The sequence below is a fragment of the Somniosus microcephalus genome, unplaced genomic scaffold (genome assembly GCF_052327205.1).
Source record: "Somniosus microcephalus isolate GS21.2 unplaced genomic scaffold, FLI_Smic_1.0 unresolved_chr1, whole genome shotgun sequence".
Classification (NCBI taxonomy): domain Eukaryota; kingdom Metazoa; phylum Chordata; class Chondrichthyes; order Squaliformes; family Somniosidae; genus Somniosus; species Somniosus microcephalus.
The window spans coordinates 153,603,214-153,619,754 of NW_028225179.1; the positions used below are offsets into that span (position 1 = coordinate 153,603,214).

Sequence of the window (16,541 nt, forward strand, 5' to 3'; positions counted from 1 at the left end):
ACAGCGAGCCACTTAAGGAGATATTAGGACAGGAGACCTAAAGCTTGGTCAAAGAGGTAGGTTTTGTGATGAAATATATGCCTTCATCAGCCCCTGTGTTTTACCTGCTTTGTATTGTGTGTACCGCCCCCTTTTTCCTATTGTGTGTATTGGCTACGCCCCTGTCTTTTGTCATATAAAGGTCTCAAGAGCTGTATGAATCATTCTATCAGACGAACCCGATGTGGAAAGACATGCAATGTTCTTAGTGATTAAAAGCCTTCAGTTGAATCCTTTAAACTCCTTGTCTTTGAGTTATTGATGGCACATCAGGTTTTAAGGAGTGTCTTAAAGGAGGAGAGAGAGAGAGGTAAGGTTTAGGGAGGGAATTCCAGAGCTTAGGGCCGAGGCAGCTGAAGGCACGGCCGCCAATGGTGGAGTGATTAAAATCGGGGATGCGCAAGAGGCCAGAATTAGAGGAGCGTGGAGATCTCGGAGGGTTGTGGGGCTTGAGGAGATTACAGAGATAGGGAGGGGGTGAGGCAATGGAGGGATCTGAAAACAAGGATGAGAAATTGAGGCGTTGCCGGACCGGGAGCCAATGTTGGTCAAGCGAGCACAGGCGGTGATGGGTAAACGGGAGTTTGGCAGCTCGTACCTTTTTTATCTTATTCATTCGCGGGATGTGGGTATCGCTGGCAAGGCCGGCATTTATTGCCCATCCCTAGTTACCCTAGTGTGGTACCAGAGCCATGTGTAGGCCAGACTGGCTAGGTGGGTCTAGACTCCCTTTCCCCCAAACGGCATTACCGAACCGGTTGGCTGGTGTTTTTTTTTTACAACGACCCGACAACTTTTCACAATCAATTTTTTAACTGTTCCACAAATTTATTGAATTCAGTTTCGAAAATTGCCTTTGGCTGGGATTCGAACTCTCAGACTCCTAGTGTGCTGCTAGTCCCGGAATTATAACCAGCAGAACTCTGACCGATAACCTCAATGGTAATTCCGATTAAGATTGCGCAAATGAGAACCGAGGGCGTTGGTTTGGCATATTTCACGGAAAAATGGGGTGGTGGATAAACATTGCCAAAGATCCTGGAATCCCGTGGAATAAAAACAGCGTTTGGCTCAATCACGCGGTCCAAACGTTTAGGAAAAGCGACAGATGATTTTACTGACTATTTTTCCCCACTGGTTATACGTGTGATGAAGAACTCAAAAGGTCAAAGGTAAAAGGTGGCAGGAGCAATGTTTGTGCCGAGTATTACTTACCGCTGATTGTGGGGCGGCTACGGAGCACTGGAAGAGAACAGAAAGGTTTGTACATATGGTGGACTGTTCGATATATACACACACACACACAAAATAATAGAATGTACATTGGTTAGTTGCCCTTGGGAAAGGTGGGTGACGCACTGTTTAATCAGGACAGCAGCGTTATGCCACTATAAACGCACAACGCACTATTCTGTTGCAAAGCTGCATCCCTTTAATCAGGAAGTGTATTCCAAAATACTGAGCATGAAAATCTCCCGTCACTGACTGAATTCACAGCTCCTCCGTCAGCAGTTCTTGGATCATACTCTTCCCCATCGCCCACCCCTCCCCCTCGAGAATTGTCCCCAAGTGTGGTGTTCTCCTCAGAACTCAAGTACTGAAGATCCCATTACAGAAAACAGTTTAGTTGTCACGATTTAACTCTGTTTAATTCAACCGGGGCAATTCTTTTCCATTTCAAATCTTAAAATGGCGTCCCTTTCCTTCAAAATCGCATCCATTTCCTTCAAAATGGCATCCTTTCCTTCAAAATGGCGCCCCTTCCCCAAAATGGCGCCCCTTTCCTCAAAATGGCGCCCCTTTCCTCAAAATGGCGCCCCTTCCCCAAAATGGCGCCCCTTTCCTCAAAATGGCACCTTTTCTCAAAATGGTGACAAGAGAATGATCAGCGGCCAGTGCGTCGTACCTTTAATATCTTTCCACTTTTTTAGATAAAAGTACCCTGCTGCCGCAAGTAATCCGAGGAACAAGAGTAAAAACAGGATGAAAGCGGTGAGGAATCCTGACGTCCGGGGGAAGAATTCATCTGGAAGTAGAAGCAGAAGGAAGGCCTCCATTTATTAAACTGACCCCGGCTCCGAACCCAAGCCCGCGAGTCGCTCCCACACAGGCTCGTTGTGCCGCCAACAAAACCCACTCCGCACTAGAAAGCGGGGAGATAAATGGAAGCGCACAGCTGTGCTTTCGCATTCACGGAGAACTCAGCGGCTTATTTTCCACGAATTGTCATCACGGTGGGAATCCATTTTTAGATTAGCCCATCTGCTCTCACCTCCCCCCACAATTTTTTAACCTCCCTCTCCCGAGGCATTGATTTGTAACTGGGCACTGATCGACCAAGTAACTGGCCCCTTGTCCCCCGCCCACTTATGAGCGTAGACAATGAGTGCCAGCAGGCTATTTGACTTGGGAGGGGGCACTTTACAATCGAGCTTGATCCTGTCCTCATTCAATATACTCTTTCTATCTGGGCGGTGGGGGGGGGTGTCATTAGATGGCGATCAGGAGTCATAACGGCACAGGAGGAGACCATTTGGCCCATCGAGTCCGTGCCGGCTCTCTGTGGAGCAATCCAGTCAGTCCCATTCCCTCGCTCTATCCCCATAGCCCTGCAAGTTTATGTCACTCAAGTGCCTATCCAGTCTCCCCTTGAAAACATTGAGTGTCTCCGCTTCCACCACTTCCGTCGGCAGCGAATTCCAGGTCCTCACCACTCGCTGCGTAAAAAAGTTTTCCCTCACATCCCCCCTATATCTCTTGCCCAAAACCTTAAATCTGTGTCCCCTAGTCCTTGTACCATCAAATAGTGGGAACAGCCTTTCCCCATCTAGCCTATCCAAGCCCGTCATAATCTTGTACACCTCTATCAAATCACCCCTCAACCTCATTTACTCTAATGAAAACAAATACAGCTTCTCCAACCTGTCCTTGTAGCTAAGATCCCCCATTCCTGGAACCATTCTGGTAAATCTCCTCTGCACCCTCTCGAGGGCCTTCACATCCTTCCTAAAGTGTGGTGACCAGAACTGGACACAATACTCCAGTTGTGGTCTAACCAGTGCTTTATAAATGTTCAGCATAACTTCTCTACTTTTGTACTCAATACCTCTATTTATGAAGCCCAAGATCCCATATTGTTAACCACTCTCTCAATATGTCCCACCAGCTTCAGGGATCTATGCACATTAATTCCCAGGTCCCTCTGTTCCTGCACTCTCTTTAAAACTGTGCCATTGAATGTATATTGCTTTACTGACCTGGGATGTGGATGCTAAACTCCTCCGAACGTTTCAAGATGGGGCTGTGAACCAGACACTTGAAGGTGTTGGAGGAGCTACTCATCACCTCGATAGTGCTGGACATGCTGTAGAAGCCGTCTGCGCTCCTGGTAGTCGTGGTCTGGGCCTTGGCCGTCATGTTCTTGCCGTTCCCGCCTGCCCAGTGCATCATGGGAGCCGGGTACCAGCCAGATGAGTCACACTGGATCCCGATTCCGGCCTTGTGGTATCCATCCAATCGTATCGCGGGCCGGAGACCCAAACCTACGGTTAGAAGGGTGGTCAGTCACCGGGAGGGAGTGCAATCGAGCTACGGTTATGTTAGGTATAAGCGGGGGGGGAAGAGAGGGGAGCAGGGGGGTGGGGGAAAGAGTGGGGTAATGGAGGGAGCGAGCGAGGGCAGCGGCGAGAGAGAAGAGCGGACAGGGAGAGAGGGGGGAAGGCGAGAGAGGGGAGAGAGGGTAGAAGGGATAAGAGAGGGGGGAACGGAGGGGGCGAGCGAGGGGAGCGGTGAGAGAGAAGAGCGGATGGGGGGGGGTGCAAGAGAGGGGAGGAGCAAGGGGACCAGAGAGAGAGAAGAGCGGACAGGGAGAGAGGGGGGAGCGGAGCAAGTGAGCGAGGGGACCGGAGAGAGAGAAGAGCGGACAGGGAGAGAGAGGGGGGAGCGGAGCAAGTGAGCGAGGGGACCGGAGAGAGAGAAGAGCGGACAGGGAGAGAGGGCAAGAGAGAAGAGTGGACTGGGAGAGAGGGGGGAGGGCGAGAGAACAGAGTGGATGGGGAGAGAGGGCGAGAGAAATGAGCGGACAGGGAGAGAGGGGGGAGGGCAAGAGAGAAGAGCGGACAGGGAGAGAGGGGAGAGCGGGGGGTAACGGAGGGAGCGAGCGGGGGGACCGGAGAGAGAGAAGAGCAGACAGGGAGAGAGGGGGGAAGAACGGAGGGAGCGGGCGAGAGAGAAGAGCGGACAGGGAGAGAGGGGGGAACGGGGGACGGAGGGAGCGAGGGGGGAGGGCGAGAGAGAGAGAGTTAGAGAGAGAGAGAGAGAGAGAGGGTCCTTTAGTGACAGGCGTAACTTACTGGCGACTTTCAGTTGAACAGACGCTTGTTCAATGATCTTGCGGTGCTCGACCATGCAGAGGTAGTCGCCTTCGTCCTGCAGCCGGACGTCCTTCAGCTGGAGAGAGACGTTCCCCTGCTTGAACTCATCCTTGAAGAGCGCGGTCCGCCCCCTGTAGGCCTCGTCCTGCTCCTCCACCATGTCCTGCCCGAAGCGATACAGGAGGATAGGGGTGTGCAGCTTCGAGTTGCTCCGCGCCCACCGCACCTCCATGTCAGCCGAGGGCTTCTCCGGGACCAGTTGGCAGTCCAACACAGCGACCCCGCCAACCATGACTACGATTGGCGCTTCGGGCCCAGTCACCCTGAACACATCTGGTGGGGGAGGGGTGGGGGGGGGCGAGAGAAGACGACACGAGCGTTAATCCGTTCATTAAAAACCAGGGCCTAGAAATTGGCTATAGCCTCGCTTGAGGCGTTAGAACTGGCGATGCGCTAAGTTTATAGCCAGACGAAAGTTATCGCTGCCTGGCGAGATATTGGGCTGCATCGCCCCCAAAGGGGATTGAGGCGCTAATTCAGCCATTGCACGGTGCTCTTAAGGCGCAAAAGTTCAGGCGCTACTCAATATCGACGCGGACGGGCGCAGCGCAGGTGAACTCAATTACGGGAAAGCACGAGACCTACAGGCGCCGGCCGGCTCTTAAAGGGGTGGGTCAGTCAGCCTGAGCTTCAACACCCAACGCCCTGTAGGCCTCAGATTCGGCGCTCGCCCTTGTCTGGCGGTACAAACTTGTTCAGCATGGAGAAGGTTAAACAGAGAGCAGAGCGCTTCAGCACTGAGGCTCTGGACCACTTGGTGGCTGCAGTTGAGCACCGTCGAGAGGTCCTGTATCCGGATAATGGTAAGAGGCTGAATCAGAAGGCTTACCGACGATCTTGGAGGGAGGTTGCCGTGAGGGTGAACTCCAGCAGCATGGCAACCAGGACCCCTGTTCAGTGCAGGAAGAAATTCAACGACCTCACACGGATCGTTAGGGTGAGTGATGGTTTAGCAATCTTCTGATTCCCTCCAGCACGGTGGCATAGTGGTTAGCACTGTTGCCTCACAGCGCCAGGGACCCGGGTTCGAATCCGGCCTCGGGCGACTGTCTGTGTGGAGTTTGCACATTCTCCCCGTGTTTGCGTGGGTTTTCTCCGGGTGCTCCGGTTTCCTCCCACAGTCCAAAGATGTGCGGGTTAGGTTGATTGGCTATGATAAATTGACCCTTAGTGTTAGGGGGATTAAATACGTGGGGTTACAGGGATAGGGTGGGATATGTGTTGGTGTAGGGGTTACGGGGATCGGGTGGGATATGTGTTGGTGCAGGCTCGATGGGCCGAAATGGCCTCTATCTGCACTGTGGGGTTTCTGTGTGTGTGTGATTCTGTGTGATCTGCAGCTGACTTCGGGCACCCTGCTGCAATGATGCCCCAATGGCCATCTGTCAGTATGCACCCATGGCCCTTTCTGGGCACACACATGGACAGATGTCTCAAGGCCTCATGTAAGGGCTCTTGCACCATGGGGGGCATGCGATGATCTCTCAAGGCATCATGTTACAGAACTTCCCCTTCTTTCCCCTGCAGTCCAAGCTGGCGATGATCCGGAAGGAGCAGCGTCGAACCGGTGGCGGACCTCCACAAGTGGTCACTCTGACAGATCTGGAGGAGAGAGTGCACCAGATACTTGAAGGACGTCTGTCTGGTCCAGTGACCACTGCATCTGCCGACCCCATTACTGACAGCGAGGGTAAGACTCTCACCTTTTTCACCTGTTGCCTTCCACTTGGTCCCCCCGCCAGCATGCATCCTCAGGGTGCAGCCATGTCAGAGCCTTGCCGCAATCTGGCATGCCTTTCAGCAAAGCTGTCCTTCTGCTAAAGCCACTCTTCCACCTCCCACTTTCAGATGAAGCAGCACCAACTCGGGCTCAACGCGCTGAAGCTGCCAGTGCCAGTGCCACCGGAGGCGAGGACCAGGAGGAATCCGGACCAGCTGTTGCAGAATCCGGGGAGCTGAGACATCTGCAGACTGGGGATAGTAGTCCCCTGGAGGGGAGCGGGGGTGGCTCTGAGGATGAACCAGTTGCCGGACCAAGCGGCATGCAGCAACGCACGGGGGATAGGCAAGTTCGGCCACCGTCTCCCCGCAGGGCAAGGCAGGTCGTCATGACTGCTGCACAGAGTGCAGATGAGGTGCGTCGCCTGGCTGAGATGAGCAAACAGGCCCGGGTCAGACACACGGAGCTGGTGGCTGCAGTCGAGAAGATGCCTGAGTCAATAGATTCATTGGCGAAGAGTATGTTGGACTTCGGGGCAACAATGGAGAGGACTCTCCAGGGCTTTGGGGCAACAATGGAGAGGACTGTCCACGGCTTTGAGTCGGCTATGGAAAGGTCTGTTCAGGGCTTCGGACAATCCCTGGAAAGGTCTGTGCAGGGCTTGTCCGAGGCAGTGGAGCGGTCGGCACCTGGCTTGTCCGAAGCAATGGGAAGAACTGTCCAGGCCTTCTACGAAGCACTGGCACCTGGCACACAGGTCCTCACTGTTGCCACGCAGTCACTTGCTGGGCTCCTCCACAGCCAGATTGACGCAATGCGATCTCTCACTGTAGCCACCCTCTCTGCATCAGTTAGGATCACCCCGGGCCCTTCCAGTCCCATACAAGGCCAGGAATCAGTGGAGCATGCGATTGTGGCGGATGAGCCGAGCCGCTCCCCTCAGATAGCCAGTGTGTCGTCCGACCATGGTGCAGGTGTCCTCTCTCGGCAGGAGACCACTGCACATGCCAGCGCTGGGACGCCTGCATTGCAGCTGCCACCACCTGCAGGCCACACTGCTTCCAGCCATGGTCACATCAAGCATCCTGCGTCCGCACCCTCCAAGCCCAGAGGTCGGCCAGGCCGTCCCTCAGGGGCTTCTGCGCTTCCAGACAGTCAGCAGGCGTCCCCCAGCCTTGAGGCCGCCACTGGGGTCCAATTACGTAGGAGCAGCAGGGAGGGAAGGGGCCGGGCGCGAAAGAGAAGTCGTTCTCCCTCAAGGGGCCAGTTGTAGAGGGAGGTGCTGAGACGTTTGTTTGTCCAAATTCACCTGTTGTTATATTTGCAGAAGGTTTGTTGAGTTTTACGGCTTTGCCGAACAGTTCACCGTTATTTTGAAAGTTATGGTTTCTGTTGACATTACGTTGTTTAGCTGTAATGAAAGACTTTTGTGCCAATAAACAGAAGTTTCAATGTGGCATGGTGCATGTGACTAGTTTCAGTGATGCTGGCATTCAGAGGCCCACAAACATCCAAAGTGCGCAGGAGTGAAGACTCTCATCATTCCGCCACAGGGGTCTCGACACGAGTCCAGAGGAGCCTCTGACGTATGGCCCTTCCACTTTCAGCAGCCCTTCCATCTTCCTCCTCCTCCTCCTCCTCCTCCGCCTGCTCTTCCTCCTCCTCCTCCTCCTCATACTCCTCCTCCTCCGCCTGCTCTTTCTCCTCCTCCTCCTCCTCCACCTGCTCTTCCTCCTCCTCATACTCCTCCTCCTCCGCCTGCTCTTCCTCCTCCTCCTCCTCCTCCACCTGCTCTTCCTCCTCCTCATACTCCTCCTCCTCCGCCTGCTCTTCCTCCTCCTCCACCTGCTCTTCCTCCTCCTCATACTCCTCCTCCTCCGCCTGCTCTGCTGGTCGTTGAGGGACAGCTGGAATTGGCTGGGTGCGTCGATTCGCCAAGTTGTGGAGCATGCAGCAGACGACGATGATGTGTCCCACTTGCTGCGGCGAGTACTGCAGGGATCCCACCGAATGTTCCAGACATTGGAAACGCTTTTTGACAACACCAATAGTGTGCTGTTTACTGTGCCTGGTCGCCTGATGGCCGCTGCTGATCAGCTCTTCTGCTGGGGTGTTGGCCACACGGAGTGTTGTCATCAGCCATGGCCAGAGAGGATAGCCCTTGTCCCCAGTAAGCCAGCCTCGTCTTCGAGGCAGCCCCTCAAAAAGGTTACAAACTGAGGTCAACCGCAGGATAAAGGCATCGTGGCTGCACCCTGGGAAATGCGCGGTGACTGCCATGATGATTTGGCGGTGGTCACAGACCAGCTGCATGTTGAGGGAGTGCAACCCCTTGCGGTTGCGGAAGTCCTAAGGATGATGGCATGGCACCCTCAAAGCCACGTCTGTGCTGTCACTCGCCCCTTGCACCATGGGGAAGTCCGCAATAGAAGCGACACCCTGCATGCCCTCCGCCTGCTTGTGCAGGGTCCGAGGGAAGGTCATGATTTGACGCCTTCGCCTATAAAGGGCTTCTGTAACTTGCCGGATGCAACAGTGGGCTGCAACCTGAGCGACAGTCGCAATGTCCCCAATGGCTGACTGAAAGGATCCATTGGCATAAAAATGGAGGCCATCAGTCAGTTTAGCCATCACGGACAGAGAGGTTCTGCAGCGTTCACGCGGCTGCAGATCCTGACCAAACAGGTGGCACAGATCAGTAACAATGTCCCTGCAGAATCGGAGCCTTCCCAAACACTGCTCCTCCGACATGTCAAGGCTTGTCACCTGCTGCCTAAAGACCCTCGCAGCTTCCCGTCGGATTGGCCGACCTCCATTGCCCCTCCTCCTTCTGGCCAATCCCGGCCCTCTCTCCCGCCGTCTCTCTGCCCCTTCACAGTGCTGGGCGATGAGGCCGTCGCCCTCCAAAGAAGCTCCCATTCCGATGCCAGTTGGTCAAAAGGCTTTTAGGTGTAGTGCTGCAAGTGCTTCGGACAGGTTTGAAGGACCCAAGTACTGTAAAGCTAAATTCCCAGAACTCCGCTCCACATTAGCTCGCCAACTCTCTCTAGCAACGATCGCAATGAGCAGGCCAAGTGGCTGAAGATTCTGCACTAGAGCTGTCCCCTTTAAATAGCGCCCCCCTACTCCGAGAAGGGCCTGTTAGCCCTCCCTCGAACTGTCACTAATAGCGCTGGGCGCTAAGGCTCCGGGCGCCACCCAATATGCGCTCAGGCGATCCTAGAAGGCGTTGCACACTGAAATGACATCATGAACTGCTTGCGCTCGCGGGCGCGTGCAAACACCTAGCGCAGGCGCTAAATGTATAGTCAATATCTGAGTTGTCGCTATCTTCATAGCGTCCGCCCCAACATAGGGTATCGTCCCAATTCTGGGTCTCTTTAGGCGCTCAGCGCCGGCGCTACCAACCCAATTTCTAGGCCTAGGAGTACAATAGCTTTCATTTATCTAAAGAAAGAATTTGCATTGCTATCCAGCCTTTCACCATCTCCGGACATCCCAACACGCTTTACAGCCAATGAAGTGCGGTCGCTGTTGTAACATTGGAAACACGGCAGCCCTCCGCAATCTCAGGTCCTCGAGGACAAGGAGCTCAGAGTTACGGACAATAAGGAGTCTGGGACTGAGCACGAGAGCTCTTTCAAAGAGCCGTCACAGGCACGACGGGCCGAATGGCCTCCTTCAGTGCTGTAGGTTTCTATGATCTCGGCGCTCTTCCAATTCCGGCCTCTTGCGCATCCCCCGATTTTAATCGCGCCACCATTGGTGGCCGTGCCTTCAGCTGCCTGGGCCCTAAGCTCTGGAATTCCCTCCCTAATCCTCTCCGCCTCTCTCTCTGCCTTTCAGACTCTCTGTAAAACCTACCTCTTTGACCATACGTTTGGTCACCAGTCCTAATATAATCTTACGTGGCTCGGTGTCAAGTTTTGTTTGATAACCGCGCTCCTGTGAAGCACCTTGGGACGTTTTACTACGTTAAAAGGTGGAATAGATCATTGGGTAGCGCTCTCGCCTCTCAATCAGAAGGTCGTGAGTACGAGTCCGATTCCAGAGAGCCCATAATCCAGGCCGACACTCCCAGTGCAGAGGTGCCGTCTTTCGGATATGACGTTAAACCGAGGCCCCGTCTGCCCTCTCGGGTGGGTGTAAAAGATCCCACGGCCACTATTTCGAACAAGAGTTCTCCCCCGGTGTCCTGGGGACAATATTTATCCCTCATCCAGCTCCTAAAAACAGATTTTCTGGTCATCATCACATTGCTGTTTGTGGGAGCTTGCTGTGCGCAATTTGGCTGCCACGTTTCCCACATTACAACAGTGACTGCACTTCAAAAAGTACTTCATTGGCTGTAAAGCGCTTTGGGACGTCCTGAGGTCGTGAAAGGCGCTATAGAAATGCAAAATGTTTCTTTCTGCACATTTCAGTAAGTGGAGTTTAGCAATAAAGGGGGAGGGGGAGACTCAGTCGATTACAATGCTGCCTCTTCACAATCAGGGACCTCCTACTCTGCGAGCAGGCAATGAACACGCAATAATACAGTGAACTTGTTCAAAATACGAGCCCCTTGCACACATCAATATTAAGCAAGGGGTTGAGATGTTTGGGCATTGGTGTCTCTCACCAGCCAGTGTAGAATGGATCCCGAGGAGAAGAATCAGAAGCAGGACCCAGGGCTCCATCCTCTCACTGAAGAACCTGAAGCCTGTCCGTGAAGGTCCTGAAAAAATAAGAGGTTTCGTTAGGAATCGACATGCGCCTTCTTCAATCTCGAGCCACACCAGAGGTTGCGATGAGCCGTGAGTGGCCTTGGTGCACAGGGTGGGGGAGACACGGTTCTTGGCCAGCGGTGGAGGGGCCCCCTTAGCTTCCATCTGGGAACCCGCCTCGGGCCACACTTTCGCCCTGACTTGCTGGGGCCGCAGCGAGCTCGCACCAGGTCCTGCCCCCAACCCCTCGATTGCTCTGCTGTAACAGGAGGGCAACGCCCAACACTGGATTTGGAGATTCAGCACTCATGAATAACAAACTCTGCCCTCTGACCGGCACCCACTGCCCTCTGACTGGCACCCTCTGACCTATGACCGGCACCCTCTGACCGGCACCATCTGACCGGCACCCACTGCCAACCGACAGGCAGCCTCCGACCTCCGCCCACTGACGGGCAGCCTCTGCCCTCTGACCCCCTACTCGCTAACAGGTAACCTCTGCCCTCTTCATTAACCCTTCATAGACTCAGCGGCGGATTAACAATCTCAAACCAAACTGAACGCGGGCGGAGAGTCGGCAGTCACACGGCCCTCGCTGTGGGGCATCACCCGGGGTGAGGGAGGGACACTGCTCCCTCTCGAGGCTGCAGGGGCCTCACTGGGGAGACATCGACTGGACTGGAAGGTCGTCCCTTGGGCAGCTGGTCGAACCTGTGCTCAGTGGTTCTTGCAGGTGAGAGCGGGTCTCCGGGTCCCTGGAATCATTGAAGAAACTGACTCGGCAATCAGACAAACACGAACAGCAGATTTGATTTTGTACGTGATGTAAAGATCCACTCCAGGTTTCACAGCAAACAATTGATGAAGTGCATTAATCCGCTCCAGGTTTATATACTGACCCCTCCTCACTCACCCACTTTTAAACGGAATGTGCAAATACTGGCACACACCCAGCGACACCCCTGTAAATACTGACACACTCCCAGAGACGCCCTGTAATTACTGACACACTCACAGAGATTCCCTGTAAATACTGAGACGCTCCCAGAGACCCCCTGTAAATACAGATACACTCCCAGAGACCCCCTGTAAATACAGACACACTCCCAGAGACCCCCTTGTAAATTCTGACACACTCCCAGAGACCCCCTATAATTACTGACACACTCTCAGGGACCCCCTGTAAATACTGACACACTCCCAGAGACCCCCTGTAAATACTGACACACTCCCAGAGACGCCCTGTAAATACTGACACACTCCCAGAGACCCCCCTGTAAATACTGACACACTCCCAGAGACGCCCTGTAAATACTGACACACTCGCGGAGATGCCCTGTAAATACTGACACACTCCCAGAGACCCCCCTGTAAATACTGACACACTCCCAGAGACGCCCTGTAAATACTGACACACTCCCAGAGACCCCCCTGTAAATACTGACACACTCCCAGAGACGCCCTGTAAATACTGACACACTCCCAGAGACCCCCCTGTAAATACTGACACACTCCCAGAGACCCCCCTGTAAATACTGACACACTCCCAGAGACCCCCCTGTAAATGCTGACACACTCCACGAGACCCCCTGTAAATACTGACACACTCCCAGAGACTAACCTGTAAATACTGACACACTCCCAGAGACCCCCCTGTAAATACTGACACACTCCCAGAGACACCCCTGTAAATACTGACACACTCCCAGAGAATCCCCTGTAAATACTGACACACTCCCAGAGAACCCCTGTAAATACTGACACACTCCCAGAGCCCCCCTGTAAATACTGACACACTCCCTGGGGACTCCCTGTAAATACTGACACACTCCCAGACACCCCCCTGTAAATACTGACACACTCCCCGAGACCCCCTGTAAATACTGACACACTTCCAGAGACCCCCCTGTGAATACTGACACACACCCAGAGACCCCATGTAAATACTGACACATTCCAGAGACTCCCTGTAAATACTGACACACTCCCCGAGGCCCCCTGTAAATTCTGACACACTCCCAGAGACCCCCTGTAAATACTGACACACTCCCAGAGACCCCCTGTAAACACTGACACACTCCCAGAGACCCCCTGTAAATAGTGACACACTCCCAGAGACCCCCTGTAAATACTGACACACTCCCAGAGACGCCCTGTAAATACTAACACACTCCCAGAGACCCCCTGTAAATTCTGACACACTCCCAGAGACCCCCTGTAAATCCTGACACACTCCCCGAGACCCCCTGTAAATATTGACACACTCCCAGAGACTCCCTGTAAATATTGACACACTCCCAGAGACCCCCTGTAAATACTGACACACTCCCAGAGACCCCCCTGTAAATACAGACACACTCCCAGAGACTGCCTGTAAATACTGACACACTCCCAGAGGCTCCCTGTAAATATTGACACACTCCCAGCGACCCCCTGTAAATATTGACACACTCCCAGAGATCCCCTGTAAATACTGACACACTCCCAAAGACTGCCTGTAAATACTGACACACTCCCAGAGACCCCCTGTAAATACTGACACACTCCCAGAGACTCCCTGTAAATATTGACACACTCCCAGAGACTCCCTGTAAATATTGAGACACTCCCAGAGACTGCCTGTAAATACTGACACACTCCCAGAGACTCCCTGTAAATATTGACACACTCCCAGAGACTCCCTGTAAATATTGAGACACTCCCAGAGACTGCCTGTAAATACTGACACACTCCCAGAGACCACCTGTAAATACTGACACACTCCCAGAGACTCCCTGTAAATATTGACACACTCCCCGAGACCCCCTGTAAATACTGACACACTCCCAGAGACCCCCTGTAAACACTGACACACTCCCAGAGACCCCCTGTAAATACAGACACACTCCCAGAGACCCCCTGTAAATATTGACACACTCCCAGAGACTCCCCTGTAAATACTGGCACACTCCCAGAGACACCCTGTAAATACTGACACACTCCCAGAGACGGCCTGTAAATACTGACAAACTCCCAGAGACCCCTTGTAAATACTGACACACTCCCAGAGACCCCCTGTAAATACTGACACACTCCCAGAGACCCCCTATAAATACTGACACACTCCCAGAGACCCCCTGTAAATACTGACACACTCACCGAGACCCCTGTAAATACTGACACACTTCCAGAGACCCCCCTGTGAATACTGACACACTCCCAGAGACTCCCTGTAAATACTGACGCACTCCCCGAGGCCCCCTGTAAATACTGACACACTCCCAGAGACCCCTTGTAAATACTGACACACTCCCGGGGACCCCCCTGCAAATACTGACACGCTCCCAGAGACCCCCTGTAAATACTGACACACTCCCAGAGACCACCTGTAAATACTGACACACTCCCCAAGACTCCCTGTAAATACTGACACACTCCCACGACCCCCTGTAAATACTGACACACTCCCAGAGACCCCCTGTAAATACTGACACACTCCCAGAGACCACCTGTAAATACTGACACACTCCCCAAGACTCCCTGTAAATACTGACACACTCCCACAGACCCCCTGTAAATACTGACACACTCCCAGAGACCCCCTGTAAATACTGACACACTCCCAGAGAATCCCCTGTAAAAACTGACACATTCCCAGAGACCCCCCTGTAAATACTGACACACTCCCCGAGACCCCTTGTAAATACTGACACACTCCCAGAGACCCCCTGTAAATACTGACACACTCCCAGAGACCCCCCTGTAAATACTGACACACTCCCAGAGACCCTCTGTAAATACTGACACACTCCCAGAGACTCCCCTGTAAATACTGACAAACTCCCAGAGACCCCCTGTAAATACTGACACACTCCCAGAGACCCTCTGTAAATACTGACACACTCCCAGAGACTCCCCTGTAAATACTGACAAACTCCCAGAGACCCCCTGTAAATACTGACACAATCCCAGAGACCCCTTGTAAATACTGACACACTCCCAGAGACCCCTCTGTAAATACTGACACACTCCCAGAGACCCCCTGTAAATACTGACACACTCCAGGAGACCCCTGTAAATACTGACACACTCCCAGAGACCCCCTGTAAATACTGACACACTCCACGAGACCCCCTGTAAATACTGACACACTCCCAGAGATTAACCTGTAAATACTGACACACTCCCAGAGACCCCCCTGTAAATACTGACACACTCCCAGAGAATCCCCTGTAAATACTGACACATTCCCAGAGACCCCCCTGTAAATACTGACACACTCCCCGAGACCCCTTGTAAATACTGACACACTTCCAGAGACCCCCCTGTGAATACTGACACACACCCAGAGACCCCATGTAAATACTGACACATTCCAGAGACTCCCTGTAAATACTGACACACTCCCCGAGGCCCCCTGTAAATTCTGACACACTCCCAGAGACCCCCTGTAAATACTGACACACTCCCAGAGACCCCCTGTAAATACTGACACACTCCCAGAGACCCCCTGTAAATAGTGACACACTCCCAGAGACCCCCTGTAAATACTGACACACTCCCAGAGACGCCCTGTAAATACTAACACACTCCCAGAGACCCCCTGTAAATTCTGACACACTCCCAGAGACCCCCTGTAAATCCTGACACACTCCCCGAGACCCCCTGTAAATATTGACACACTCCCAGAGACTCCCTGTAAATATTGACACACTCCCAGAGACCCCCTGTAAATACTGACACACTCCCAGAGACCCCCCTGTAAATACAGACACACTCCCAGAGACTGCCTGTAAATACTGACACACTCCCAGAGGCTCCCTGTAAATATTGACACACTCCCAGCGACCCCCTGTAAATACTGACACACTCCCAGAGATCCCCTGTAAATACTGACACACTCCCAAAGACTGCCTGTAAATACTGACACACTCCCAGAGACCCCCTGTAAATACTGACACACTCCCAGAGACTCCCTGTAAATATTGACACACTCCCAGAGACTCCCTGTAAATATTGAGACACTCCCAGAGACTGCCTGTAAATACTGACACACTCCCAGAGACTCCCTGTAAATATTGACACACTCCCAGAGACTCCCTGTAAATATTGAGACACTCCCAGAGACTGCCTGTAAATACTGACACACTCCCAGAGACCACCTGTAAATACTGACACACTCCCAGAGACTCCCTGTAAATATTGACACACTCCCCGAGACCCCCTGTAAATACTGACACACTCCCAGAGACCCCCTGTAAACACTGACACACTCCCAGAGACCCCCTGTAAATACAGACACACTCCCAGAGACCCCCTGTAAATATTGACACACTCCCAGAGACACCCTGTAAATACTGACACACTCCCAGAGACTGCCTGTAAATACTGACAAACTCCCAGAGACCCCTTGTAAATACTGACACACTCCCAGAGACCCCCTGTAAATACTGACACACTCCCAGAGACCCCCTATAAATACTGACACACTCCCAGAGACCCCCTGTAAATACTGACACACTCACCGAGACCCCTGTAAATACTGACACACTTCCAGAGACCCCCCTGTGAATACTGACACACTCCCAGAGACTCCCTGTAAATACTGACGCACTCCCCGAGGCCCCCTGTAAATACTGACACACTCCCAGGGACCCCCCTGCA

The 16,541-nt window shown here is 53.1% G+C and overlaps 1 protein-coding gene across 1 annotated transcript in view; it reads right to left on the reverse strand.

Moving 5' to 3' along the window:
- Window positions 1-16,541, reverse strand: part of LOC147096269 (butyrophilin subfamily 3 member A3-like) — a 57,978-nt gene that overhangs the window by 27,503 nt on the left and 13,934 nt on the right. Inside the window, exons 2-6 of the mRNA XM_085975126.1 lie at window positions 10,814-10,909; window positions 4,392-4,745; window positions 3,297-3,581; window positions 1,946-2,065; window positions 1,255-1,281 (exon numbers count right to left, since the gene is read on the reverse strand). Of these exons, the coding sequence (XP_085831252.1) occupies window positions 1,255-1,281; window positions 1,946-2,065; window positions 3,297-3,581; window positions 4,392-4,745; window positions 10,814-10,871 (844 nt within the window). The 5' untranslated portion in view covers window positions 10,872-10,909. The remainder of the gene's footprint in view (window positions 1-1,254; window positions 1,282-1,945; window positions 2,066-3,296; window positions 3,582-4,391; window positions 4,746-10,813; window positions 10,910-16,541) is intronic.